The sequence below is a fragment of the Mirounga leonina genome, unplaced genomic scaffold (genome assembly GCF_011800145.1).
Source record: "Mirounga leonina isolate KUSES-001 unplaced genomic scaffold, KU_Mleo_1.0 Mir_128, whole genome shotgun sequence".
Lineage (NCBI taxonomy): Eukaryota > Metazoa > Chordata > Mammalia > Carnivora > Phocidae > Mirounga > Mirounga leonina.
The window spans coordinates 39988501-40014615 of NW_023270320.1; the positions used below are offsets into that span (position 1 = coordinate 39988501).

Sequence of the window (26115 nt, forward strand, 5' to 3'; positions counted from 1 at the left end):
CTGGGCCTGTGTCCTGTGTGAGCTGCCCCAGGAGCGGCTGTGGCAGAGGATGTCTGGTCCGAGGGCGGCTCTCCCACGTGGCAGGGGCTTCCTAGTCCCTCGACGCGCCTCCCTGAGCCAGGGAGGGACGCTCCAGTGGGCCGGACCACTGCACACCGGGGTGGGGTCTCCAGCTAAGGGAGCGGTGTGGTCGGATGGCAGGGCGAGGGCCCAGCCCCACCACCATCAAGGCCGCTCAGCCTCCTGGCACCAATTCCCGGGCTAGGCCAGGATGACACACGCCCTTGTCCCCAGGCTGCCTGGCAGGAGGTCACCTGACAGTGGGGGCTGCGGCTGGCCCCTCGGCTGACATCCCGGGTACCGTCAGTGTCCACCAAGACAGTTACAACCTCCCCCGAGGCAGGGAACGTCTGAATGTGTTTCCGTCCCCCAGGAGCCGTGCTGTGATATGGAAAGCCCGCCGAGCACCGAGACCCCTGAAGCTGAGGGCTGGTGACCAGGGAAGGGGTTGGGGGTGGGGAATTCAGCCTCAGTGTAACCGGCCAGCGAGAACATCACCTGAGTCCACTCGCTGCAGGTAGCAGGAGCTTCGAGAATTTAAGGAACAGGGACAAACCCTGGCTCAAGGTTTTATGACAGGAACTGGGGCCTCGTGCAAGTGAGGTCTGGGGCCGGTGGCTGGCCATGGTGATGGACCGTGGCTAAATATCCCAGGTCAGCAACTCCGCATCGTCAGCGTCAGACGTACCTCACCTCTCACCAGAGCCCTCGGCCCATGGAGGGCCCGTCCTGCGGCGGTCAGCTTATCGCCATGACTCGAATGGGGCCGGAGAGCTCCACCCCAATCCCAAATGTTCTTTCTGTTGCCCCTAATGCCATGCTGAAGGACAGAAGGCCAAAGGCAGCTTCCTCTGGGATCGGACCTTACCTCTCGGCCTGCCCATCCATCCACCCCCTTCCAAGGATGTGCAAATAAAGGTTATTTTCAAAAAGCTCTGCCACCCCTGAAAACTCATCTTCATTTCTAGCCCTGAGCCAACACGTCGATACCAATATCTTTATGACAAATAACACGATATGTGTAGAAGCAAAGTGCGGTAAAACTTCACTACAAAGTATTTTGACATGGAACCTGTGATCAGAGGGTGTGAAAACCCAAGATGAAAAAAAAAGTGCTTACCTTTAAAAACTCGAGAAAAGCAGGCTTTGTAGCACACGTTTTCTTGAGGATTGCCACCGCTGTGCTGAAATTATTCACGTACTCGCTATAGGCATCGAGCACCATGGATTTGGAAAACTGAAATAACAGAGAACAGTGAGAACTATCAGCAGTGCGCAGAGCCCAGGGCCTCCCTCCTCCGGGACGTGATGGAAGATTCGAAACCTGCCCTAAAAGTAAGCTCCCAGTCACTGCGATGTTTCCACAGGACACACTTCATTACGACCCCGTGTGGCTTTTCTTCTTCTTTAAGCAAACTTGTTGGGAATTGTTTCAACAGCGGATCGATCTCACTTCGCTCACCCCAATGTGCTTGTCGGCATCCTTGTTCCCGTCCCTGGCAGTCTGGCCTTCAGCTAAGCGGTGTCCCTGACTACAGACACCCGTCTTTAGCTTCCGGTCAGTCCTCACTCTGGATTTCACCTCCAGAGGAGGACGCCATGCAGGCCCCTACAGCCTGCCTGGCGGGCCCTGAGCGTCCCCTGGAAACGCTCTGGGGGAGGAAGGAAACTGATTCCCTCCGGCTTCTCTGGCGGAGGGGCCACGCTGGTCCCTGTCCTGTTTCCCTAGAAACACCAAGAGGCCTCCCTCTGGTATTCTCCTAAGAGCCCACAAATTCTCAAGATAAACAGGCATATCCATGAGCAGGTATCTGATGTGACCGTCACTTACAGAAAAAATGCTTTCATCTCAACTATATATTGTCTAAGTTTTTTTCCTTTTAAAAAAAAATGTTGCCAAGGTCAATATTTCAAGAAGATAGAGTAATTGTAGACAGTGAACGTAACGTATAAAACAGCCCGAAAATGCAACTGCAAAGTAAATATGCAGTTTCCTCTTTGTTTTCCATAAAGATCCCCAAAAGGCATCATGCAAATATTTTAGTAAGAACTCCTGTTCCCGTGTTGTGTTCGAGGCATCCTGTAATTTATACACGTCCTGTAATTTACATACGTCATCAAGCCCACACAATTCTATAAGGAAAAAGGTTTTTCGTGTCGTTATTACAGCATTCGCTTAAACGGCCACTTGAACCTTCAATCTGATACCCCTTTGCTCCCGTAAGCTCCCACGTCTAGACGGAATACTTACTAAGCATAATACACATGGTTCATAAACGGGACACGGATGAATCAGAACTGCCGGATGCACACAGGAGGCTGCTGGTTTCCAGGGCGGGAAACGTGAATGCACGCCGCCGCGTCCTGTGTCAGCAGAGGCCTCGAGACGGCGTCTGCACAACAGGGCCCGGGCCACAGAGTACTGGCTGGAGGGGACACGTGGGTATTTTCCGCTGCCCCCCGACAGGGACAGGGAGCAGGGCGAGACCCACCTGCCCCGGGGGTGAGTGGGACAGAGCGGCACCCCGGCTCGCCACCAAAGCCCTGCTCCCACTGCGCCGTGAGGCACAGGATAGAGCTGGTGGCATTCCAGATACACGCCCGGCGAGCCTCCGGATGGTGTCCTGACCACGTGCACCTGAGCCCTCGCCTCGTGTGCGCTGAGCACAGCACTGTGACCCCATGGTGGCCCCGGACGGCACCGAGGCCCACTGCTAACCTGGACACCCAGCGTGAGGTGTCCCCCAAGCACGGAAACCGGGGCAAAGCACAGGCGAGCTCCGTGGGGCGGCGGGGTCCGCCAGCAATTACCGAAGCCACGAAGACGTCCCCGATGGTTTCCACGGAGTCCCAGTCGGCCACGCGGCTGGCCAGCGCAATCTGGAACATTCCGTGGCACTGCAGCAGCTCCTTGATTCGGTAGAACACCACCTTCAGCTTCCTCTCGCTCAGGATCTTTGGCTCCATCTCCGACAGCGGCTTCTCGTACTGCTAACGAAGACACGCGGGAAGACGGGACAGGCTCTTTAGAGGGTGCGCTGAAAACATACGGAGACGTCCCCTCACGTACGTCACGGTTCACGCAAACCCCACGACTCTTCACGTCCACACACAGACCCAACACTCAGCGTGTCCTGGGACTTCCGCCACTGGGATCACGTCACGGTTCGTGGGCGCGCGTAAACCCGCGGGTGTGCAAAAGGCCTGTGAGGCCCGAGTCTCCCCCGCGACACGACGCTTCGGTACCTCCAGAATCCTCTTCAGAGCATCCACGTAGTTCTTTTCGCTGTCGACCACTGAGCCCAGGATGTATCTTCTCACGACCTGTTGGCGGTTGGAAAACACAGCGGTAAGCAAACTGCTGCAGAAAACAGAAATTTCACTTCTTGTGGATAAAGAACTTTCTTGTTCTGTTTCTTGGTCCTCAAAACAGGAGGCAAAGGAAACCTCCACAGGCCTCTAGGATGCTTTGAACGGTGCGTTAGCTAATGTTACAGGCACAAAACCTACTTTCCCTGTTGCCACAGTCACGAAATAGGTCAAACCTCAAATTACAAACTGTAAGGACAGCGAGACAAGTGACGTTACAGTAGGAATGTCAACAACTGTGAGCTGAAGTAACGGTATCTTCTGGGCCCTACGCTGCGTTACGGGATGTTTCACGTAGGACTAAAGCATGAAAAGAGCCGTTCCAGTCTTGACTCAAAGAATGCTAGTAGCGGAATAGATCGAGTGAAATTATTATTGCCAAGATGTAGAAGGAGAAACAGCTTTGAAAGGTGGAAGACCAGGGGCGCCTGGGTGGCTCCGTCGTTGGGCGTCTGCCTTCGGCTCAGGTCATGATCCCGGGGTCCTGGGATCGAGCCCCGCATCGGGCTCCCTGCTCGGCGGGAAGCATGCTTCTCCCTCTCCCACTCCCCCTGCTTGTGTTCCCTGCTTGTGTTCCCTCTCTCGCTGTGTCTCTCTCTGTCAAATAAATACATAAAATCTTTAAAAAACAAAAAAAGAAAGAAAGAAAGGTGGAAGAGTAGATTATTTTGGCTCGAGAGCTTTTGACCAAGCGAAGACACACTCAGGGAGGGGCGGGGGGGGGGGGCAGCTTGTGGATTAAGGCCAGTGAGCGGCTCCCGCCTCAAACACGCAGGTCAGTCAAGCACGGGGATGGGACTCTGGGCGCACAGTTCCTGTTAAAGGCCAGTGATGATGCTGGGCACTTCCATCAAGCCTAGACATAGTCTGGCAAGTTATTTTTGCCAATAAATGGAAAACGAGCACAAAATTACAGGAAGGCTGCCTCTAGACCCCACCCACCCCAGTCCCCCGCCCCCCCAGGCCTGCGAGGAGGAGGGGAGGCTCGCGACAGGAACCACAACGCCACCCAGCGGGTGGAGACGGCATTTTCCACAGTGCAGAACACTCCAGAGCTATGGAGTCTTACAAAACGTGACTGACAAGGGAGCGACTCTGTCCACAAAAAGGACCACTCAAATTCACAAAATTAAGATAAAAACCAGCGCTTCTAGGGCAGGTAAAGAGTACAGAAGGGTCTGGGGTTAAAAGAGGCCCCCGCGAGGCTGCCAGCCGCCCGGCCCCGTTCACACTCAGGAGTCTGGGCACTGACCCCTCGCTCCACGAGGAAGGCTAGACCCCACAACCCAGTCACTCCCCAAACTAGCAGAGGGCCCATCTCCGCCACCCTTTTTCCCGAATTCAGATTCCAGATGCTGCAAGTCTCCTCAGGCAGAAGATCTGGGGTCAAACCCAGGAAATTACAGACATTTGTAACAGCCCTGCGAGGACTCTGAGAGGTCAGGTCCCATGTCCTCTACACAGCTGTCCCCCACTACGTCACGGTGTCCCACCTGTGCTTGCTGGGAGGGAGGGCCCTGCTTCACCCGACACCACGTCCTCAGACAAGGGGACCCAAATCCCAGTCACACTGTGTCCCCCCAGGAATGAGCACGGAGACCCCATTAGTGGTCAGAGCCCCGGGCCGCACAGGAGTGGGGCAGGAGGGACCCAGGTAGAGAGACCTCAAAGGAACATCGAGGGTGTTTTCGGGAACTCAAGGCCCTTTCTCCAACCGGGGCTGGAGAGCAGCGGGTGAACCACAGACCGGGACAGCCAGCACCGTGCCCCGCGGGGATCGCAGCCACACGTCCCCAGGGAGCACCGGACAGCGCAGAGCATTTACGGTCCATCCACCTGACTGACTTAGGATTTAGGATTTTAGGTTTGGGGATCAGAGACCTGGCTGAGGCGTCGGGCCCTACTGCGCCCGGGGCAGGGCGCCACCCCCACCATCGGCCTCCTCGGGGCCGCGGCGTCCTCCCGTGGGACGTGCGCGCAGACACGGAGGGATGTGCCAGCACTTGATGACAGGCAGCGCGCTCGTGTGGGTGCCCATGGCGGCCCCACACGCCCGTCGCCACGTCCTCCTTCGCTCCCGACGCGCTCACAGATCAGCCACGGCCCACAGACACGCTTCCCCGTCCTGTCAGCCCTGCTGCGCGGGCTCCCCCTTCAACGCCCGTGAAACCTGAGCTTCCTAGTCTGCAGACAACGATTAACGGCCCCTGGGCATCCTCCCAACTCAGCTCTTTGTTCAGACTCTGACTTAGCACTGTCACCACCTTGTTCTGAGCCACGCCGCTCTCCACACGTGTCTACCCAGCGCTGTGTGTCTCCAGGACGTGCGTCACGCTGACCCCGCACAGAACTCTCCAGGGCCCCCCGAAAGCCCCAAACTCTGCTCCACGCTCTGGTCCTCAGGCTTTCTTTTCCTTTTACCCAAAGATCATCAAATGGACACCACCGCATTTTTTTCCCTCTGCTACCTCTTTCCAGAGGCTAAGAAATTCACTGATCTCCTGCTGATTTCACCAGTTGCTGGAAATCTTTTACTCTGCGTGTGAGGCACCGCGTACATGCTAGTGTCTCTCGGTAAAGTCCCCTGCCAGTAAGAACCGGTATAAATCACACCCATACCCATCTCACACTTACTCGGGGGTGATACCCAAACACGCGTGGGCCAGAGAGCCCGCGGCCACCGAGGCCACAGAGGGGCCGCGAGCGGGGGATGGCGGGGGCTCGGCCGGGGGGACACAGCCGCGCCAGGAAGCAGCCCCCCATCCTACCTGCTGCTGAGATAGACCTTCAGGCATCGGGGTGAGGACGGCTTCTGGATGTTTGCAGTCAACATCAATAAATAAATTCTGCTCCTCTTCAAGACAGGGTCTGTGATCTTAAAGAAAAGTCAGAATGCACTAGTTGGACCTTGAAATGATATATTCATAATAATACAGTGTGGGAAAAAAAAAAAACAACGCTCCGCAGGCAGACATTTTGATTTTCCGTGCTTATATTCCACTGGGCCATGATTAAATTGAAATTTTAACAAGAAAACCCAAGAAAATAGCCTTTCCACCAGAGGAACACAATGTCCATCGGTATCTGAAGTTTTCAATACTTGGACGTTTAATTTCAAAAGGCAGAGGTGTCCTTTCAATACCTGGTTGGTAAGTCAGAACTAAATACTTCAATTTCTTTTTTTTTTTTTTAAAGATTTTATTTATTTATTTCAGAGAGAGAATGAGAGAGAGCACATGAGAGGGGGGAGGGTCAGAGGGAGAAGCAGACTCCCCGCCGAGCAGGGAGCCCGACGCGGGACTCGATCCCAGGACTCCAGGATCATGACCTGAGCCGAAGGCAGTCGCTTAACCGACTGAGCCACCCAGGTGCCCTAAATACCTCAATTTCTTAATCTATAAAATACCGCATTCAGAAACAAAGAAGGGCAGCTAAGAGCACTCGCTCAGTAATCGACGAAAGCTAAGTGGAGACTCAGTGCTATTTCTTGACTTTCTGTCTGCCTTGCTCCCTGGGAAAGCACAGCTACCATCAAATCAAAACACTTAGACCAAAACTCAATTTATCTTTAAAAACTTGGCTATAGCTAAATAATCCACAGAATGCTGGAAAACAGAAAAGCAAAGGGGTTTTTAGCTAACAGGAGCCCAGAGATGATCAAATTCCAATCTCCAAAAGCCTGGCTGCACAGAAACGTTTGTGAGGAGCTTGTAAGAACCTACCAGTGTCTACACACCCACGAGAGCAGCCCAAATCCGGAGCGCCGGCCACACCACGTGCTGCGAGAGCACGGAGCATCGGGGGCCCCCACGCACGGCCGGCGGGGTGCAGAGTGGCGCAGACGTTTTGGAGGACAGTCTGGCGCTTTCTTAACAAAAGTAAACACACTCTTACCCTACAATCCAGCAATGACACTCCTCTGTATTTAGCCAAAGGAGCTGAAAACTTATGTCCACATACAACCTGCAATGGGTGTTTACAGCAGCTGATTCATTGCTGCCAAAACCTGAAGCTACCAAGATGCCCTGCAGCAGGTGATGGACATAAAAGCTGCAGTCCACCCAGACGCGGGATGGTGTTCAGCGCTACAAAGAAACAAGCCTTCAAGCCATGAACAGACGTGGGGGAGCCTTAAGGCATGTGACTAAGTGAAGGAAGCCGGTCTGAGAAGTCCACGCACGGTCGGACTCCAACTCTGACAATCTGGGGAAGCAAAACCACAGAGACAGTGACAAGATCAGAGGCTACCAGGGGTTGTGGTGGAGAGAGGAACGAGCAGGTGGAGCACAGGGGACTTTTAGGGCCGTGAAGCTACTCTCTGTGGTACTCTAACGGTGGGTACCTGTCACTGGACTTGTGTCCAAACCCACAGAAGGCACCGCATTGAGAAGGAAACCGTGCAAATGTACTGTGGACTCCGGATGATGATGTGTCCACGTGGGTTCATCAGCGGCGACAAATCCACCAAGATGGCGGGGAAGCTAGGGTTGGGGAGGCGGTGCGTGGCGGGGGGATATATGGAAAATCTCTGCACCTTCTGCTCAGTTTTGCTGTGAATCTAAAATTGATCTTAAATAACAAAGTCTTAAAAAGAGACAGAACAGAACCTTCTGGTATCCAGGGTCCCCCCCTCGGGTTTCACGGATCGGTCCCAGGGCTGCTGAGCCTGGGTACATGGGATTTGTTAAATGCTCCCACTTCATTCATGAGTACATCCAGGTTTAAGAACCACTAATTCAGTCCCATCTTCCCATTTTGTATCTTGGGAAACTAAGGTCGTTGGGCTCAGGGAGGCACCTGACCAACTGCTGCACCCCTCTGGGGGTCCCCATAGACCTCCTCCCTGCCCAGCTTGGGGCTCCCTGCCCGTCCTGTGTGCTGGCCTGCAGATTCCTGTTCAGGGTCTGGGGTGGGGCCCCAAATCCCAGCCTGGGCACCTGTCAGACCTGCCCGGGCCCCCCGTGAAGGGGCTTGTCCTGGGGGTGCCTGGCACACTGCCAGTAGCCGATCAGGGCACGCACTGTTATCAGAAGCTCCCCACCCAGCCGTCTCCTTCCCAAGTAACCCACTGGGGCTCCTGACAGCCTTTTCTGCATCTTGTTTCAAGACGCTGAAGATTTCTCTAGGACTAGAATTCATACAAGACTCTAGTTCGTTTTAGCACCCATTTCACACTGTCCTCCGAGACCACTCCTTACGGAAGCGCGGTTTCACGGTGCTTTGCGGGCACGGCTACCAGCAAATGCTACGCGAGCAGCAGCTCGTCTCTCAGAACACCGTGCAAAGAACAAAGTCGAGTTCTTCAAGGAATCTGTCAGGGTCCCGCCGCCCACTCCAGGGAAGTACGCTCCCAGCCGCCGTGTAGGTAGCCAGCTGTCTTGTAATAACGCACCCCTGTGAAGACATCTTCCCAGACGTCAGATAATCCTCGGTCCACAGCTTGTTGTCCACATGGAACACTCCAGACACAACCCCTCTCTCTGACGCAGATTCATCATTGAATCCCTCTGCCGAGAGCCTCAGGAAACCTGAAACTTCTGGAATCATCCCAGATCTTTCCTCACCAGCAAAAGGGTTCCTAAAATCCCTGCTTAGAACAAGCCCTCTTAGCCTGTGTCTTTCTGGGAAATACACATACACAAGAGAACCTACACTCAGTGAACAGATCATCCATTATTATGCCTTATCAAGAATAAACTTGCTGGGGCGCCTGGGTGGCTCAGTCGGTTAAGCGTCAGGTCATGATCCCAGGGTCCTGGGATCGAGTCCCATGTCTGGGTCCCTGCTCGGCGGGGAGCCTGCTTCTCCCTCTCCCTCTGTCCCCACCCCCCCTTCTCTTTCAAATGAATAAATAAAGCCTTAAAAAAAAAAAGAAAAAGAATAAAGTTGCTGAGAATCCAAACTGACTGAGGTCCGATACCCAAGGGGATTTTGGGAGAGAGAGCAGAGAGTGAAGTCCCCAGGGCGGGGGTTCACGAAGGGCCGGTGTGCTGAGAGGAGACCAGAGAAAGAGAAGTGAAGTCTACCACCCATGAGAATTCACTCAACTTTCTGTTGCCCGTTGTGTGTGTGCATGTCCATCCCTGGGCTACTGCACACGTCCGAGCATGTCCTCAGCTGAGAGAGCACGCCCTCCCCCCATCTGGGAGGGGAGACCCAAGTGGCCCAGCTAAGTCAAATCCCAGCGACGAGCACGGTGCTGAGGGGGGTGCTCGTGACGAGCCCATAGCTGCACTCCACGCCACCAACACGCTGTGTGACGGACAGGTCTGCAAGCCAGGCCACACACCTGGAGCCATGAAGGACCTGGTCCGAATGAGAGAGCGGCCTCTCTTCACGGCGGCCTTTGTCTTCTCGAGCCCGTCCTTCGTGCCCTCCTTGGCGGCCTTCATGAGCTTCTGCATCTGTAAGAAGAGCGGGAAACATGAGAAGTGACACCGTCGATAAAACTTCACTTGCTGCTTTTATTTTAAAAGAATACTGTCAAGTAGCTTGGTCTTAAAACGTGCCCTCAGGTTGGCTTTGTGGCCGGGGCGGGGGGGCTCACTTGCTTGCTGTGCGTGCATGCGTGCATGTGTGTGGCTCGGGCCATGTTTTGTGTGTTTAACAAAAAAGAAAGAAGGAAGGGAAGAAAGAAAAGCGCACTTGACCAACCAGCCCTTCCTCGACCTGGGGGAGGGGGGAGGGGGGAGGGGAGGGTCTCCGCTGCGTGTAAGGTCAGTCTCCATCGCTCCGGGGATGACTCACAGACACAGTGCTCTGCAGACCTCAGAGGCAGGGAATCGAGAGCACACAGTTACGCGGCGGGCCCGGGTCACAGGGCGCACGCAGGGCACGGCGTGACAGCCCCCCAGCTGCCTTCCTGAGCTCCCCGGGAGGCAAGTCCACGGCTTACAGGGGCGCCCATGGGCTGCTAGGGCCCCGCTGCGGGCTGTGGGCAGCCAGAACCCCACCTCCCACCAGAGTGCCGTGTAGGGGTTCTGGTTCCCTAAACCCAGAGCCCAAGGACACACACACACACACCAGCCGTCGGGGCTCAGAGCCGCAACGACCTGCTTTGGCTTCTTACCTCCCTATCCTCAAAAACTCTAAGGTCTGAGGTACTGGCCATTGGGTTCCAAGTGATTCTTTTAGAGAAACCCCAGATGGCCTCCTCCAAACCAGCACCCAGTCCAAGGGGCCCCGCACTGCCTGCCGCCCTGGTCCTCCTGCCGATTCCCTCCTGACACCGGACAGATTTCAACCCCGCCAGTGTGTCTCGGGGCCGGATCATCAGGGCCCGGGTACCTCCCGGGGCACACACTGGTGTCAGACACGGACCGCGGCCCTGGCTGTCCCTGCGCGTCCTCTAGACCCCCGAGCCTCCACCAGCTGCACCCAAACCACGTCCACGCTCGCTAGCTGGGACCCTGCTCCAACGTCCACAGGGCACGGCCCCCGCAGCTCCTCTGAGTCCTGCATCCCCTCCTCCCCTTCCTGGGGACGTGCCCTTCACCACACGGGCCACCTCCCCTGCCGGCCACTGCTGGGGCCTCCACCTGCACCTCCCCCCCACTGCTCACCTGCCTGCAAGACACCTCTGCGTCTTCTCCTGACCCAACAGCCTTCCCAGACTTCATCTTCCTTACCCCACGCTGGACCTCTAAGCCTCAACCTTCAGCCAGACCCTGGCCAGGGTCCCTCAGACGAGAATCAGAGAATTGCAAACAGACGACCAAAGGGGGCCAGACTGCAAAGCGCCTGGTCCTCGAGCAGCGATGAACACCCAGGTTCTGGGGAGCTGCGGTGCCTGTCCCAGATCACGCAGCGGCCAGGAGACAGAGCCAGGGCTCCCGCCCCGTCCTAGTGTCTGCTTCTTACTGGAGGAAGGGGGTCTGCTTGGCCTGGCCCTGATTACTTACCGTGTCCCACTGCTCCCTGCTTCCCAGCACATGCTGCTCTCCCTGCCACACACCTGCTTCCAAACTCCTCCACCAAGCTGGCCTCCTTCACGCCTCCCCGTGACCAGTGACTGCGCTCACCGCTCTCTGCAAAATCGCGCCAGGCCCCAGACACTCCCGTGGGGCCTGCTGCCTTAGATTCGTGCACGGGAGCCAGCCAGAGGCTGGGCTGAAGGAAGCGACGTGACCCCCCGAGTTTTGCTCCTGCTGTGGGAAGCCCAGGACACAAGGACACCCCGGAATCAAGCAGGTGACTGTAACGGAAGCGAACATCTATCTTCAGTTGGACGCTATTTAACACATACAAACAAGTCACAGAACGTCGGAAGGACAAGAGACCTAACGGACGTGAACGTTACTTGACAGTGCCCTTTTAAAACACCCCTGCGAGGACCGACCGCCAGCACGTTCAAACCTAGCGGTTCTCCAACCTGCTGGCCCTATGAGCTCTGTTCATCTGGCTTTCACTGGTCTACGTTTCCTGGACGAAGGGTTAAAATTGAGAAAAATATCAAACTTTCCTGAACATTCATTTAGAAATGATAATAAACCTGTTCCGTGTTACCGAAGCAGTGCATTCATGAACCACCACCGAATCTCCCCAACGACAAGATAGGTGGTGCGGTCGCGCACGTCTGGAAATCTCTCCGGCATCTCAAAGACGGCGGACCCTGCAGGCCAAGGCTGCGGTGTGCCACCCAGAGCGGGGCCTCGGGGACGCTCCCGTCCGCGGTAAGCGCACGAGGGAGACAGAGGGTAAACAGCGTCTCAGATCTAATGTGAGCGCGCTACGCGGGCCTTGGGGACACCTGGGAGCCCAAGACCACACTTTGAGAACCCACACTGTTGGGTTAAAAAGGGCCAACGTGGTGGCCGTGGTGCTTCTTGTAAAAGCACGCCTGTCTCTGAACAAGCACGTTCAACGCAGCCGGTCAAAAAATGAACCACACTACCTTGAGTTCATGTCTCTGCTTTAGCTGCTGCATCTCTGTGGCTCCCACCGTGTTTGCCATCAAAGCTCTCATCTTTTTCTCATAGTGCTCCTTGAAACGGGTTAGGTCATGGGAAAGCTACAGCACAGAGAGAGACAATCTTTTCACAAGGACGCTCCTTCCGGAACCGTGAGACCGTCTTACGTTGAGAGGACGTGGCGGGGGTGGCGTCTGCGGGACCCCACGCCCCACGGGGAGCCCCAAGTCTGGCCCACCAACTCCTGAGACATAAACATGAGGAAGTCAAACACGTGGGGCGAGGAGGCGACTGCGGACGAGCCAGACTAGAGACTTTTCTACGCCAGCCAAGAGCGACTATGGGAACCAAAGGAGCTGGGGCCTCCTTCCCCTGCATTCTGATGACATTAAGATGATCAAACATGTAAGTAAACAAGGCATAAAACTATTCTTTTGTGTCAGCACCAAGGCAGACGATACCCGAGTTCAGGACTGCCCCTACATACAGGGCATCGTGATTTGGGAACGGACAGGACACATTTTTAAGCCTCCAAACTGACGTAACGTTTGTTGTCTCAGCGGACGGGGAAGGGGAGAAATCCTGCAAAACACTGTCCACGTGATCACACAATCTCAGATACGGAAACCAAGGCCTCGAGGCTTCTCCAGCAAATGTTTCCCACATCAGCTCAGGAAAAGACACTTTAAGCAAATTTTCATTAAAAATCTGGGCTTTTTTTAGTTGACTAGTCAACAACCTAAGAGTGTTCATTCAGTAGGCCGTTTTTAAATCATGACTTAAACGAGAATGCCCGGTCCTTCCCACGGCCCTATCTTGCTGACCGTCCTCCCAGCCGCCTCAGGGTGCGGCCAAGCTGGGGCAAGGGAGGGAGGAGGATGCCCATGTGATTATCCCACACTCATGAGCCACCCTGTGGGCCGTTCACCTGCTGGGAAGCGGCCTCTCACTTGGCATTTCGGGGGGCCTGCCCGGGAACAGAGTTCCATTCAGAAGGCGAGGAATACAGTCTTTCAGTAAGTGTGGGAGTGGCTGGTCCGTGGGCACCTGACACCCAGCCCGCCAACAGAAGGAAACTGAAGAGTGTTTTAGCCATTCTTCCGAGGCCCCCAGGCATGGCTCTCCAATCTCAACGTAAGCCCAGCGTGGCAGGTGCATGGAGTCAACGTGACTACGGCTTCCCTCGCCAGTTAGTCTCAGCTGTGCTGAGTGCCGGCAAGGGGTCCAAGGAAAGGCTGTAATGATGTGATGTGCTCAGGTGACCTACACAAAGGGGTAGGTTCTTCTGGGCTTCATGAAGCCAGTTCCCAGAGTATGAGAACACCGGGTGACCCGTAACCACATGCAAGCTGGACACACATGGGAGCCACAGCCAAAAACCCACCACTCTGCTCCCTGGGTGCAGGTGGGGCCGGTGATTTGCCCACAGTGTCACACGGGCCAGTCTCCCTGTGCCTGTGGCCGGACGCTCAGCCTCACACAGAAAGCCCGTGAAGCCTGCAGACACATCGGTGAGCATGAGCGCAGAGGACCCCGTTCACAAACAGCCAGAGCCCAGCAACCAGTTCTAGAATTCACGCTCCTGATCTCTGAAGCTCCTCTTCAGACCTTGACCTCAGGGGTCACGCACACGCGTGCACACACACACTCCACTCAGGACAGATAACTGGGCAGCTCAGGGGCTCTGTCCTTCAACACCATCTGCATCTCACAGAGACCTGACGCTGTCCACTCGGGGTGCCCGGAAGTCGTGCCTATCTGTGCACAGACAACGCAGAGAACAGTCACTGAGGGCCTTCTGAGTGTGTTTGTAAAAACTGAATTTCCCATCCTGCTACGATTATACACACGAGGTCAAATCAGGGACCCCTTCCCTACTGCTTACACCTTCCTCACACTACGTGCCAACATCATCAAGAACACTTAAATATCACGGGATGCAAATTTCAGAGGCCTGTTCACGTGCGACCGGCAGATACGCTGTCTCCCACACAGACTGAACACATACTTGCTTTTTGTGGCTACTGCGCAGGAAGGACCTGGGGACCCCGTTCTTGCACTCCGAGTCACTCTGCTCCTCGTAGCTTTCGAATTCACTTGAGCTCCAGCCGTATTCCAAAGAGCTGTTCCCACCTTCCTCTCCGTTCTCAACGTCATCGTAAATCATTTCATCTGAGGGCAAGAATGCCAAAGTGAAATAAAAAATGCAGGATTTGCTAGTTATGGTCTTGTGCATGCTTGTTGCTTCACCGTATCATGGAGAGCCGGGGGCTGGAGGCATATCAGGCCTCGGGGGGCAGGCTCCCCGATAAAGGTGGTGGGCGCCACCTCCAGGATGGGGGCAGCGATGTGCAGGGCTGGACAGAGCACCAGTGAACCCCCAGCCCCAGGTGCATCCTGAGGGCCACTGGCCTATAGGAATCTACCAGAATTATACCAAATACCTAGTTGGCCACACGAAGATAAATGTAGGGAATATAAACAGATTAGATAAGTAGATGATAAATGCATAGATGAGAGAGACATTCAAATATGATACATGGGAAGCTCACAGGAAACAACTAAATTTTGCCTTTGTGCTAACAATGGTCTAATAAATCTCATAACCTATTACTGCTTTTTAAATGTTTTAATCACATCAGTCATTTCAGATTTAGCAAAGAACACAGGTCTATGTCACCCAATACAAGGACAAGGGATCTTTAATTTAAAACTTCCAAAGGCTTTAATTCCCACCTTTTACTTCATAATCTGTATTCTGCAAAAGTGAGTTCACTGAGCCGAGCCACCTCATGGGCACTCCCAGGGCAAGGAGAAAGTCTTGACATTCACCACCGATTAATTAATCTGCTTCCTTTCTAATAGATGCCAAGGCCACAGGTCCACGAAAAGTAATCCTGGGATACGCCTTGAATGATACACTATGCAGTGGAACAAACAAATACAGGCGGGCTTCCCATTTTCAGCGCCATGCTGCTGGTGACAGGACTTTCTGAGAATGAAATGTCATTCTACAAACTTCCAGAATACCAGTGTCTCTCTGATCTCTATTACTTGTTAAACAAATGAGCATAAATGGTTATTTCAGATGAACTTTCTCAAGTATGAATGACTTAAGAGTAATTTCTGCTTAAATTATCACCGAAGGACAGTACAAAGTTAGATAAAAGATATTGTTTCTATGCCTGAAAATAATTCACATTTCTTGATTAAATTTATTCAATATGCATCCTCCACCGTCCTCTGTAATGAAACTTGGCCCTTAAAATCTTCAGTAATTAAACCTTGATGAATAGATTCTTCAGGGCCAAGAGCTAGCTTTGTATATATAATACTTAAAGGCAAACATTTGCTTTCACTGGAAATAAAAGTAGATAGGAACTTGTCACTTTGAAAATTCCTGTAATACTCCAGATTACCCTGGCCTTGCATGACATCTCCACTGGATTCCGATATATTCCAGAACGTAAGACAGAAATCCAAATTTCTGGTTGAAAGCACTAAGGAGTAAATGTCATCTGGGTAAAACAAGCCATATTTGAAAATGAGCTCACTTTCCAGGAGCCGCAGTGGCGTGGCTCAGCCACGCCTGAAGGACACCTACCTCGACCACAAACTGGGCAACTGGGGCAACAGGGCAGGTGGATTCTGGGGATGCAGCCGGACTCCGGCTTAGCCGCCATGCAGGTCATGGCCAAGAGCCATCCTGACAACAGCAGTTGGCCATGAGTGGAAGGGCCTGGTGACCCTCCATGGACCAGTCAGCAACGGACGCACCCACACGTGCCGGTGTGTGTCCATGCCCTGTTCCCCCAGCGCGGTGCGTGAACCCTGAAGCTGCCAGATTAGCACACCTCCTCCCTTCACCAACTGCTCTGGACGTCGGGCTACTCTGTCTGCAGGAAACAGTCCGCACACATAGCACGGCAGGTGGTGCTCACACCTGCAGCAACATTTCCGGAGTGCGGGAGCGAGCGGCAGGTGCACCAGCTGGTCCCAGCTCTGGGGGAGACAGCGGAGGGCCCCTGCTCTCCTGTGGGCCCTGCTCTAGGGTCGGCTGGACAGCCTGTCCACCTTGGGGGCGTCAGAACCGTCACGCCCCAGGCACAGCGGACCACCTGGAACTTAGGGACGTTACCACTCAGTGGTCAGGATGTGTGACGGTAATGGTGCTCTATGTTCTGGAAAAGGTAGTGCTATTCGGGCCTCCCCTGCATGCTCAAACTTTCAAGGGCCCTACAGCGTCGTGTTAACTAGAGGATTGATGGTTTGTGAATTATGAGGCCCTCCTCAGTTCCTAGATGCACGGAGCGAGGCTTCCTGACGCTGGAAAGTAAACACAGCCACCGGGCACGTGTTTCTCCCACAGGCCGGTGAAGGGAGAGCTGGTCTACCTGGCTGAGTTTTCTGGGCAGCAACCTTGCTGCCTGCCCTCGGCCAGGACTGCGGTGGGGAAGGCCCACCAGCCCATGAGAGTGTTTCATGCCACACACCGTCTCCTCTCAACTGGTTAAAATGGTCAATTGTATGCGGCGTGCGCTTGACCACAATTAAAAAATATACAGATGGTCACCATCTTATGTCACGAGAAAGTCTTCAGCGTCCTCCCAGTACTGTGACGGAACTTCACCCTAAATGGCCGTATTTTGCACAAAGCACATAGGCCTCCGCTCTCCCTCGGACACGTCTGTGTCTCCACAGTTCACCAGACAGCCGATGTCCTAGACGGCGTGAATTCTGCAAGTATACCCACAAGGAACCTCAAAGATCTAGTGCCATCTACTTCACTGAACATACTGATTTAATTACCAAATACTTCACATGCACCAAAAAGCACCAAATAGCAGGCATGTGTGTAGACCCCACGTAAGCCCTGCGTCAGCGCCCGCTCCTGCAAAGCAGCCCTTGCAAAGCGACATGCACGCAGCCAGAGGCCTGTCCCCTCCCCAGGTCAGCAAGAATCAGTCCTGGCTTGCGGGTGGGCACTTACCTCTGAGGGGTGCATCTATCTAAAGGCATACGCACCCTAGCTCTGTGTCTTGCTTTTTGCTCCTTGCTTCTGTGTGTGACTATGTGTGCATTTACACATATACACACATCATTTATTCATTTTTAACTGCAGTATCACGCTCTTGTATAAATTCACTGCCATATGTGGACCCTTTCCCCGAGTGTGGAGCCACTACGTTTCCCCTCATCGTTTGCTCTTTACAAATCATGCTGCAGAGGGGCATCCCTGCACACGGTTCCCTGAAGCAGGCATGAATTTCTCCAGGAAACACACCTGCCAGGAGACCACTGGTCTGTATCACCATCTGCACAATAGCTAGGTCTTTAACTAAAGTGTTTTTTCAAAATGATTGTGCCACCAAGAAGTTTAACAAGCAAAGAGCAAAGGGCCAGAGGGGACCTAATAAGGGAGGGTCCTGGCTGATGTGTGAGTGAAAGCACACACACCACACACATCAGCGCCCTGCAGGGCACTGTCCTCACAGGGACACCGCTGGCTCTACCCAGGATGGCTGTCACCTTTGGTAGGGAGACTACTGGTAGAACTGGTGTTGTTGTTTTGGTGTTGGAGGCCTCAGATCTCACCCCGTCTGGCTTGGGAAGGGCCTACCTGGTAGCATAAATTACCCCAAAATAAATTTCAAGCTTGTTTTTTACAGAAACCAGTCTTTAATTCCCACTTTATTTGCAGCATGCATGCATTTAAATAAATACCTAGAAGCACATTCCTTCCTAAGTACTTCGGTTTTATTTATGAAGGGACCCCTATGTTAAGTGTTTGTCTCCCTCAGTATAGGAATCTTGAGGGCAGGACAACTCTGTTAGCTGAACCTAGATCAGTGCTCAGTACGTAACAGCGTCCAAATGCATTGTGGAATAAATAAACTACCAAGTGCTTTTAACTCTTTATAATTTAGTACACTGGATGTAGATTATGAGAACACATCCTTTATTAGGCTGAGGACGTTTCCCTCTATTAGGAGGGTTTAACACTGAATGGCCATTGAATCTTATCAAGTGCATTTTAAGTATCTATTGAGATGAGTGTAAGGTTTATGTACTTTAGTCTGTTCCTGTGGAAAGGATGGTAAAAGAACCTGCTAATACTAAGGGATCCATAAACTCCTGAGATAAATCCAAAGGGTTAAGGTTGGCTTTTGTTTGTTGGGATACTACTGGATTTTATTTCTTTACATTTTCATTACGATGGTCTGCAACACACCTTTGGGTGAAGGGGGTTATAAGCTTATACTAAGACCCGAAAGTGAGTTACCTGCGCCTGTCTTCTACTATCCATTGGAACTGTGTGTAGAGCAGAGGGACTGTCTGTCCACTGATGGTTTAGCCACTCTGAGCTGAGGACCCTGGTCTTAGTGGGCTGTCTGGCACATTAGTTAAGCAATTGATTCTAAATCGGGAATCATTATGCATTAATGGTTTCTATCTCAGATGCAGTCCAAGTGTTTCAACTGATTGATACCGAGTTGTTTCTAGAATCCCTTCATAGTGTTTATGGGTTTCTACTGCAGTTTCTTGCTCCTGATCCATTTTTCCTTCCCTCCTTCCTTCTGTCTCCTCCCAATAATATCCTTTCTTCCCTATACTACCAGAGGCTTGTCTATTTTCATATTATTTTTAGAGAACTGCTCTTTGGTTCTGTTGATACTTTCTGTTGTTTCTTTGTTTTGTTTATCACTTTTGCTGCAACCATTTTTATTTCCTTCTATCTTCTCTAAATTTACTCCACTATTCATTAATATAACTGAGTTGGATGCTGGCTCACTATTTTTCCATCTTCTTTTATTAACAAATGCCATTGTGTCTATAATTATTTTAAATCTATCCCATAAGAATTTATGTAATGTTTTCATTATTATTTAAGTCAAAATATTCCTAATTTCCATTCTGCTTTCAGCCTTGTCTAAGAGCTAGGTATTAGTGTTATTTTTTAATACTCAAATATTACTTTTTATTGATTTTTTTTAAATCAAGGGAATGAGGCCTGAATACTAATTCTTTGGCATTTGTTAATATTTGCTTTGAGGAATGCTATATAATTTTTATAAATACTCCATATGTTTGAAAAAAGTACATTCTGAAACTATTAGCTTCAGGTTCTATATATGGTCTTTAGGTTGATTGTATACTGTGTTCTTCTGCAGTTTACTAATTTTACATCCAGAATCTATGACCGTGGAAGGAGCTTTCTTAAAAACTCCCACTCCTTTGCAAATGACACTACAGATAAAGGGCTGGTATCCAAGATCTATAAAGAACTTCTCAAACTCAACACCCAAAAAACAAATAATCAAATCAAAAAATGGGCAGAAGACATGAAAAGACACTTCTCTGAAGAAGACATACAAATGGCTAACAGACACATGAAAAAATGTTCATCATCATTAGCCATCAGGGAAATCCAAATCAAAACCACACTGAGATAGCACCTTACACCAGTTAGAATGGCAGAAATGGACAGGGAAAGAAACAACAAATGTTGGAGAGGTTGTGGAGAAAGGGGAACCTCTTACACTGTTGGTGGGAATGCAAGTTGGTACAGCCACTTTGGAAAACAGTGTGGAGCTTCCTCAAAAATTTAAAAATAGAGCTACCCTATGACCCAGCAATTGCACTGCTGGGTATTTACCCCAAAGACACAGATGTAGTGAAAAGAAGGGCCATATACACTCCAATGTTCATAGCAGCAATGTCTGCAATAGCCAAACGGTGGAAAGAGCCGAGATGCCCTTCAACAGATGAATGGATAAAGAAGATGTGGTCCATATATACAATGGAATATTACTCAGCCCTCAGAAAGGATGAATACCCAACTTTTACATCAACATGGATGAGACTGGAGAAGATTATGCTAAGTGAAATAAGTCAAGCAGAGAAAGTCAATTATCATATGGTTTCACTTATCTGTGGAACATAAGGAATAGCATGGAGGACATTAGGAGAAGGAAGGGAAAAATGAAAGGGGAGGAAATCGGAGGGAGAGATGAACCATGAGAGACTATGGACTCCGAGAAACAAACTGAGGGTTCTAGAGGGGAGGGGGGTGGGTGGATGGGTTAGCCTGGTGATGGGTATTAAGGAGGGCACGTTCTGCATGGAGCACTGGGTGTTATATGCAAACAATGGATCGTGGAACACTGCATCAAAAACTAATGATGTAATGTATGGTGACCAACATAACATAATAAAATTAAAAAAAAAAAACCTCCCACTCCAATTATGTACTTAACTACTGCTGATTATATCTCAGTCATATTTTGCTCTATATATTTGGACACTGTCTCGTTAGGTGCACACAAGTTTAGAACTGTTACAGTTCTCTCTTGTGAAGGACTCTACGCCTAACATTTTATAGCCTAACATTCAATATATTAGAGTAATATTGGCTATATTTTGGTTGGAATTGGCCTTATGCTTCTTTTTCCATCCGTTGACTTACAAATGTTTTGTATCCTTATATAGCTCTCATACAAATATATGCCTAGCTCTGTTATTTTACCCAACCTGAGAATTGCTTTTATGGGCAATTGGATTCAGTTTATATTTACTATAAATAGAAATATACTTGGACTAGTTTTGCCATCTTTTTTCATATTATTTGCCATACTTTCTTACTTTACATTTTCTTGCTTCTTCCAACCCAGATTGGGTTTTTCTCTACTGGGTTGGAAGTTAAATAATCTATTTCTGTTCTTTTAGTGGTTGCCCATAAATGCAGAGCCAACCTATCACAGGAAAAAACACACAATCATTATTCATATCCTCTTCCTGAAAAATGCACAGACGTTAGACACGGAGAGTCAGCCACGCCCCAGATGGCGCGTACAACTGTCTAGGGCCTTAGCCCGCCCTGCAGTCCCACTTGTGAAATGAAACAATACTGTTAGTGCTGTCTTAATCAATGCTTGCTTGGATTCATTCACAAAGTCATTATTTGCTCTCTGTTCTTTCTGCAGCCTATTAGGTCCAGTACCCTTTTCCTTGAAATGCATCGTGAAATAGTTTTTAGAGTCTGAGAGGTAAATCTCCCCAATCTTTATCTGATACTGCCTTTGTTTCCCTCTTTTTAAACACTTGTGTTTTGGTATTAGTGGACTGAGCTGTGCTCAGTGGTTTCGAGTGTATGTGGTATGGATTCAGGCTTGAGCCTGCTTTGATTTTGTATTTCTATAATCTGAGAACTTACATCATTCTTTAATTCTGGAAAAGTATTAGTACTTCCTTCTTCTATTTTCTCATTTAAATCACTTATTATATATATGCTAGTACTTACAGCTTCCATTTTTTTACTTTTCCATTCATATTTTTCACACCTTTACCTCTTTCTGCTTCTTTACATTAATCAATGCTTGTTTAGATTCATTCAAGTGCTATAATATAAGCACACACACCTATGTGCCCAGACCAATATTCCACCCCCTGATATCAATGAGACACTATGCAATATAGAAAACACAAACATAAAACGCATACAAGCTGTGTATTAGGGATTGTGTGCACACTAACCAGTCATTTTTTACACCCAGAAGGAAACACTGATAAACTAAATCCTCTAAAATTCAATTACAAACAATTCAAACCTGGTTCAGAGTCTGAATTTTCTCTTGGCACGTCATCATAAATGGCTTCTTCTGGATCTGGAATAAAAAGAGGGAAATGTTGGGCGCCTGGGTGGCTCAGTTGGTTAGGCAACTGCCTTCGGCTCAGGTCATGATCCTGGAGTCTCTGGATCGAGTCCCGCATGGGGCTCCCTGCTCGGCGAGGAGCCTGCTTCTCCCTCTAACCCTCCCCCCTCTCATGTACTCTCTCTCTCTCTCATTCCCGCTCTCTCAAATAAATAAATCTTAAAAAAAAAAAAAAGAGGGAAATGTTAAAAACCGACCAACGCCAACCAAGTATAATTTACATTGTTTTTAGGACCACAGTCTCCTATGATGCCATAATTATTCAAAAAATTAGTTTGTAAGGGCTAATTCGTGATACCTTACCAAAGCATAAGCATTACTTTTGGGACAGGATGTTTTCTTGGGATTGAAGCATGACACTCTACATGAACCAGCTGTGAAATCTCTCCAACAGGGAGTTTTGTGGTTTCTAGATCAATTTGGTCCATTATTTTGTGTTCACCTACCTATGCATCTCCATGTGGCTCTTTATAAGTATCTTTAAGTTTATGAAGTTAATGTGTTCTGATATGCAAAAAATACAAAGGTGGTATACACAGTTTCCAAATAAAGGGAAAGCTCAAGTGGGGCTATATTAAAAGGAACCTGTGAAAATAAACCCATTATTCCATGATACTCTGAACCACTGGATAGGAAAAGTAGGCTTAGGCAAGGGTGAGAAGGTTCACCTGTTAGGATAAAATCTCTCCAACTATATTATGTGGAACATTCATGTCCTCTGAAATTGAACAAGTTTTCTTAAGAAAAAGTGAGGATCCTCCACGGGCGAACTCCTCAGTGTATACTGTACGAGAAGGTCATGTATAAGACCAGTGGTGAAAACAGAAATGCATTTAAGTATTTGTAAGAGTTTGGGCCTCACATCGAAATCAACCACACTACAAAGTCACTGGTGACTAAGCAACAACAAGAAAATAAGGTAAATACACTGAACTCTTCCTCTGACATTGAGCCATTCTTATATTACCGGGGGCGGAGAGGGGGGCGGGATTCCGAATGCTCCTCATTCTCTTGTTGCTGTCAAGCCCCCACATGACAGACATTTGTTCCTTGTAACAATATTAACTGCAACAACGATGACCATGTCTACTCCTGTTAGATGGAGCGAGAGATACTCGTCTGTGGACCCCTGAAAACCACAGCTGTGAACGGCAAGAGCCCACTTACGTGCAGATTTGTCTTTGAGGTCTGCAGTACATACTACAAACGTATTTTCACATATTTATGATCTTTCTAATAACATTTTCTTTTCTCTAGGTTACTCTAAGAATGCAGTATATAACACATACACAAAATATGGGTTAGTTGACTGTGTATGTGCTTCCGGTCAACAGGAGGCTATTATTAGTGGTTAAGTTTCTGGGGAGTCAAAAGTTATACCCAGATTTTTTACTGTGGTAGGGGTCACCACCCCTAACCTGTGTGTTATTCTAATTAACTGCCACTTACGTAATAAAATAAGTAATGGGGGAAAGTCAGACAAATTTTACTTTGGAAATAAATTTTCTAGAGAATTGGAAGATGTTAATTTTATCCTGTAATGATCCCAATTTAGCAGCCCCCTGGCAGAATCATCTACTTATGCTAAGTTCCTTGTTTGACAATGTCATAATTAAAAACCAGAATGACACATTCCAGGAGATAATTTAATAATTAGGAGACAGTTAAGATGATTCTTCCTTGGAAGTCAATCATATAAAATAATTATACAGAAATCAGTAGGCCAGTGGATAATAAAGAGGTAATTAGAAAAACCATCTTACTTTTCTTTAAAAAATTAAAAATCAAATCTGGTTAAAAACAGCTCAGCTTTCTAAACCACACGTGGAACAGAAGATCTGGTATGCCATCTGGACAGTGGGCTGGCTTAACCAGCCACCCACCCACCCCCTTTGCAAAATGGTAGCATGAAAAAGCATCTTAGTGAGAATCCCAAGGAAAAATACCTGGTTGATGTCTCAGTGGTGAGCTCCTGACTATGGGCTCGGGTCAAAGCATCAGTTCCCCAATTAGAGGACTATCATGACAAAACCCAAACACTGCATGAGGAAGAAACAATGAGGAACAAACACGTGCTAGGATGGGGTGAGCAGAGATGTTCCAACGGGATCTAGAAGAAGGGCTACAGAGAGTGCCGGGGACAGCAGTGACAGTCAGCCCTGGTCAGTACTTGAGGTAAATGAATACGTTTCTGAAGTGTTCGATCTGAACAGGACATGAGAATAATCAGCAGAACCTGACAAAAACACACGGTGCCCCACCGACCCCGGGGTGGCATCCACACGGTGCCCGGCGAGGATCCCGGGATGGCCCCGCCAGGTTCCTGGTGGCGTGCGGTACCTACTCTCCATCCACGCAGTGTTGGCCGGGTCCGCAACCCACCGGGCGAGCGCGCTGTCCTCCTTGTGCACCCGGTCGTCGCTAGGAGAAAACAAACCACAAAATCACAACGGTGGAATGCTTCCTGTCACGAGACCGCTGGATGTCCCCAAAGGGTACATCTGCTTCACCGTATGTACATTTTATGTTTTCCCCAGATATTATGACGGATGTTCTGAGCTGAGCACCACGTCTTCTGAACTGCTGCCCATGCATTTTACAGTATGACAAGCCTGCTCACACCCACAGTCTGGACCTGCGTAGAAGGACCCAAGCTTGGGATTCCCACCGTACCTTCGGGGCACCCTGTGAAATTAAGAGTTAGTTAGTTAACTCTTAGGGTTAAGCCCTTGAAAAGCGAGTGATCTGTGCTCCACTCTCATCTATTAAGTGACAGGTGCTGGTGACCTTGCTCTGTATCTACAGGGGCAGAGGACACGCTCCCCCCGGCTCTCTGCTCACCTGCCCTGGTCCTGGGATGTATACGGGATAGGTCTGGTGACCAGGCTGCCTTTTGGGGGGGTACCGGAGCTGTGCCTTCCACTGAAGTCACCCTGGGGTGGTCACTCCCCAAAACCGGTCACCAGGAAGCTGAGGGATCTACCTGCAGACACGTGCGGGAGGCTTCTGCCCCCTCACTCAGCAGGTCCTAATCTGCACGTTCCCAATTTAACACCCCAGCTGTGGCTTCGCAACACAGAGCCCAAGTTCAAGCTTCCATTCCCCGCCATTTATGATGCTTTCGAAGGCCCACCGAAAGCACGGCGCAGGACCTAGCACAACAGACATAAGAAGACGTGAAGTCCCTGCTCAGGAAGACCTGAACTGGCTTCCGGTTTTCCACCAGACCTTCTTGAGGGTCTGTTAGGCGTCACACACGGTGCCAGTCAGAAAGTCACACCAGAGTAGCCGACGGGCCTTCACCGCTTTAAACATGGAAAATAAGTTCGGTGATCTTACGGAGAAATCGGAACTTGTACATTGCTGATGGGGACGTAAAATAGCACAGCCCTGTGGAGGACAGTTTGCTGGTCCTCAGAAAGTTAAATATAGCGTCGCCACAAGATCCAGCAGTACCACTCCCAGGTACAGAGCAAAAGGGATAGGGAGCAAGGACTCAGATGCTGTACAGCGGCGTTCACAGCGGCCTTAGTCACAAGAGCCCAAAGGTGGAGACCACCCAAGTGCCCATCGAGAGGTCAGTATGGACTCACAAAGGATGACTATTCAGGCTTGAAGAGGAAGGCAATCCTGACACATCCTACAACATGGGGGAGCCTTGCAAACATGACACAAAGTGAAATAAGCCAGACCCAAAAGGACAACTACCGGGATCCCAATTACATGAGTTAGCGAGACTCGGCAAGCTTGTAGAGACGGAACGCAGAAGAGATTCTCTGGGGCTCTGGGGAGGGGAATGGTAGATTACCACAGAGAGGGTAGAGTTTCTGTTGAGAAGATGAAAAATTCTGAAAGTAAACAGTAGTGATGGTTGTACAGTACACGGAAATGCACAAGATGCCACTACATTTTATACTTAAAATGGCTAAAGTGGCAAGATTTTCTGTTATATAGATTTTAACACAATCTTAAAACAGGTGAGGCAATGCACCAAAACCCACGGGCAGAGTATACCTGAAGCAGGCATGGTTTGTGGATTACACCTCAATACAGCCACCTAGCAT

General features: G+C 50.2%; 1 protein-coding gene across 8 annotated transcripts in view; it reads right to left on the reverse strand.

Annotated features, from left to right (window-relative positions):
- The window catches only part of ARHGEF10 (Rho guanine nucleotide exchange factor 10), a 103929-nt gene that overhangs the window by 47351 nt on the left and 30463 nt on the right, over window positions 1–26115 (reverse strand). For 5 of the 8 annotated variants that reach the window (XM_035004326.1, XM_035004322.1, XM_035004324.1 and 2 more), the window contains 9 exons: window positions 24396–24472; window positions 21947–22003; window positions 14347–14510; window positions 12323–12439; window positions 9719–9833; window positions 6198–6304; window positions 3307–3384; window positions 2872–3051; window positions 1181–1297 (listed from right to left, as the gene is read on the reverse strand). In XM_035004326.1, coding sequence (XP_034860217.1) covers window positions 1181–1297; window positions 2872–3051; window positions 3307–3384; window positions 6198–6304; window positions 9719–9833; window positions 12323–12439; window positions 14347–14510; window positions 21947–22003; window positions 24396–24472 — 1012 coding nt within the window. Of the gene's footprint in view, window positions 1–1180; window positions 1298–2871; window positions 3052–3306; window positions 3385–6197; window positions 6305–9718; window positions 9834–12322; window positions 12440–14346; window positions 14511–15074; window positions 15829–21946; window positions 22004–24395; window positions 24473–26115 lie in introns of those variants that run through there. The other 3 variants (XM_035004323.1, XM_035004325.1, XM_035004327.1) reach the window with 3 other exon arrangements.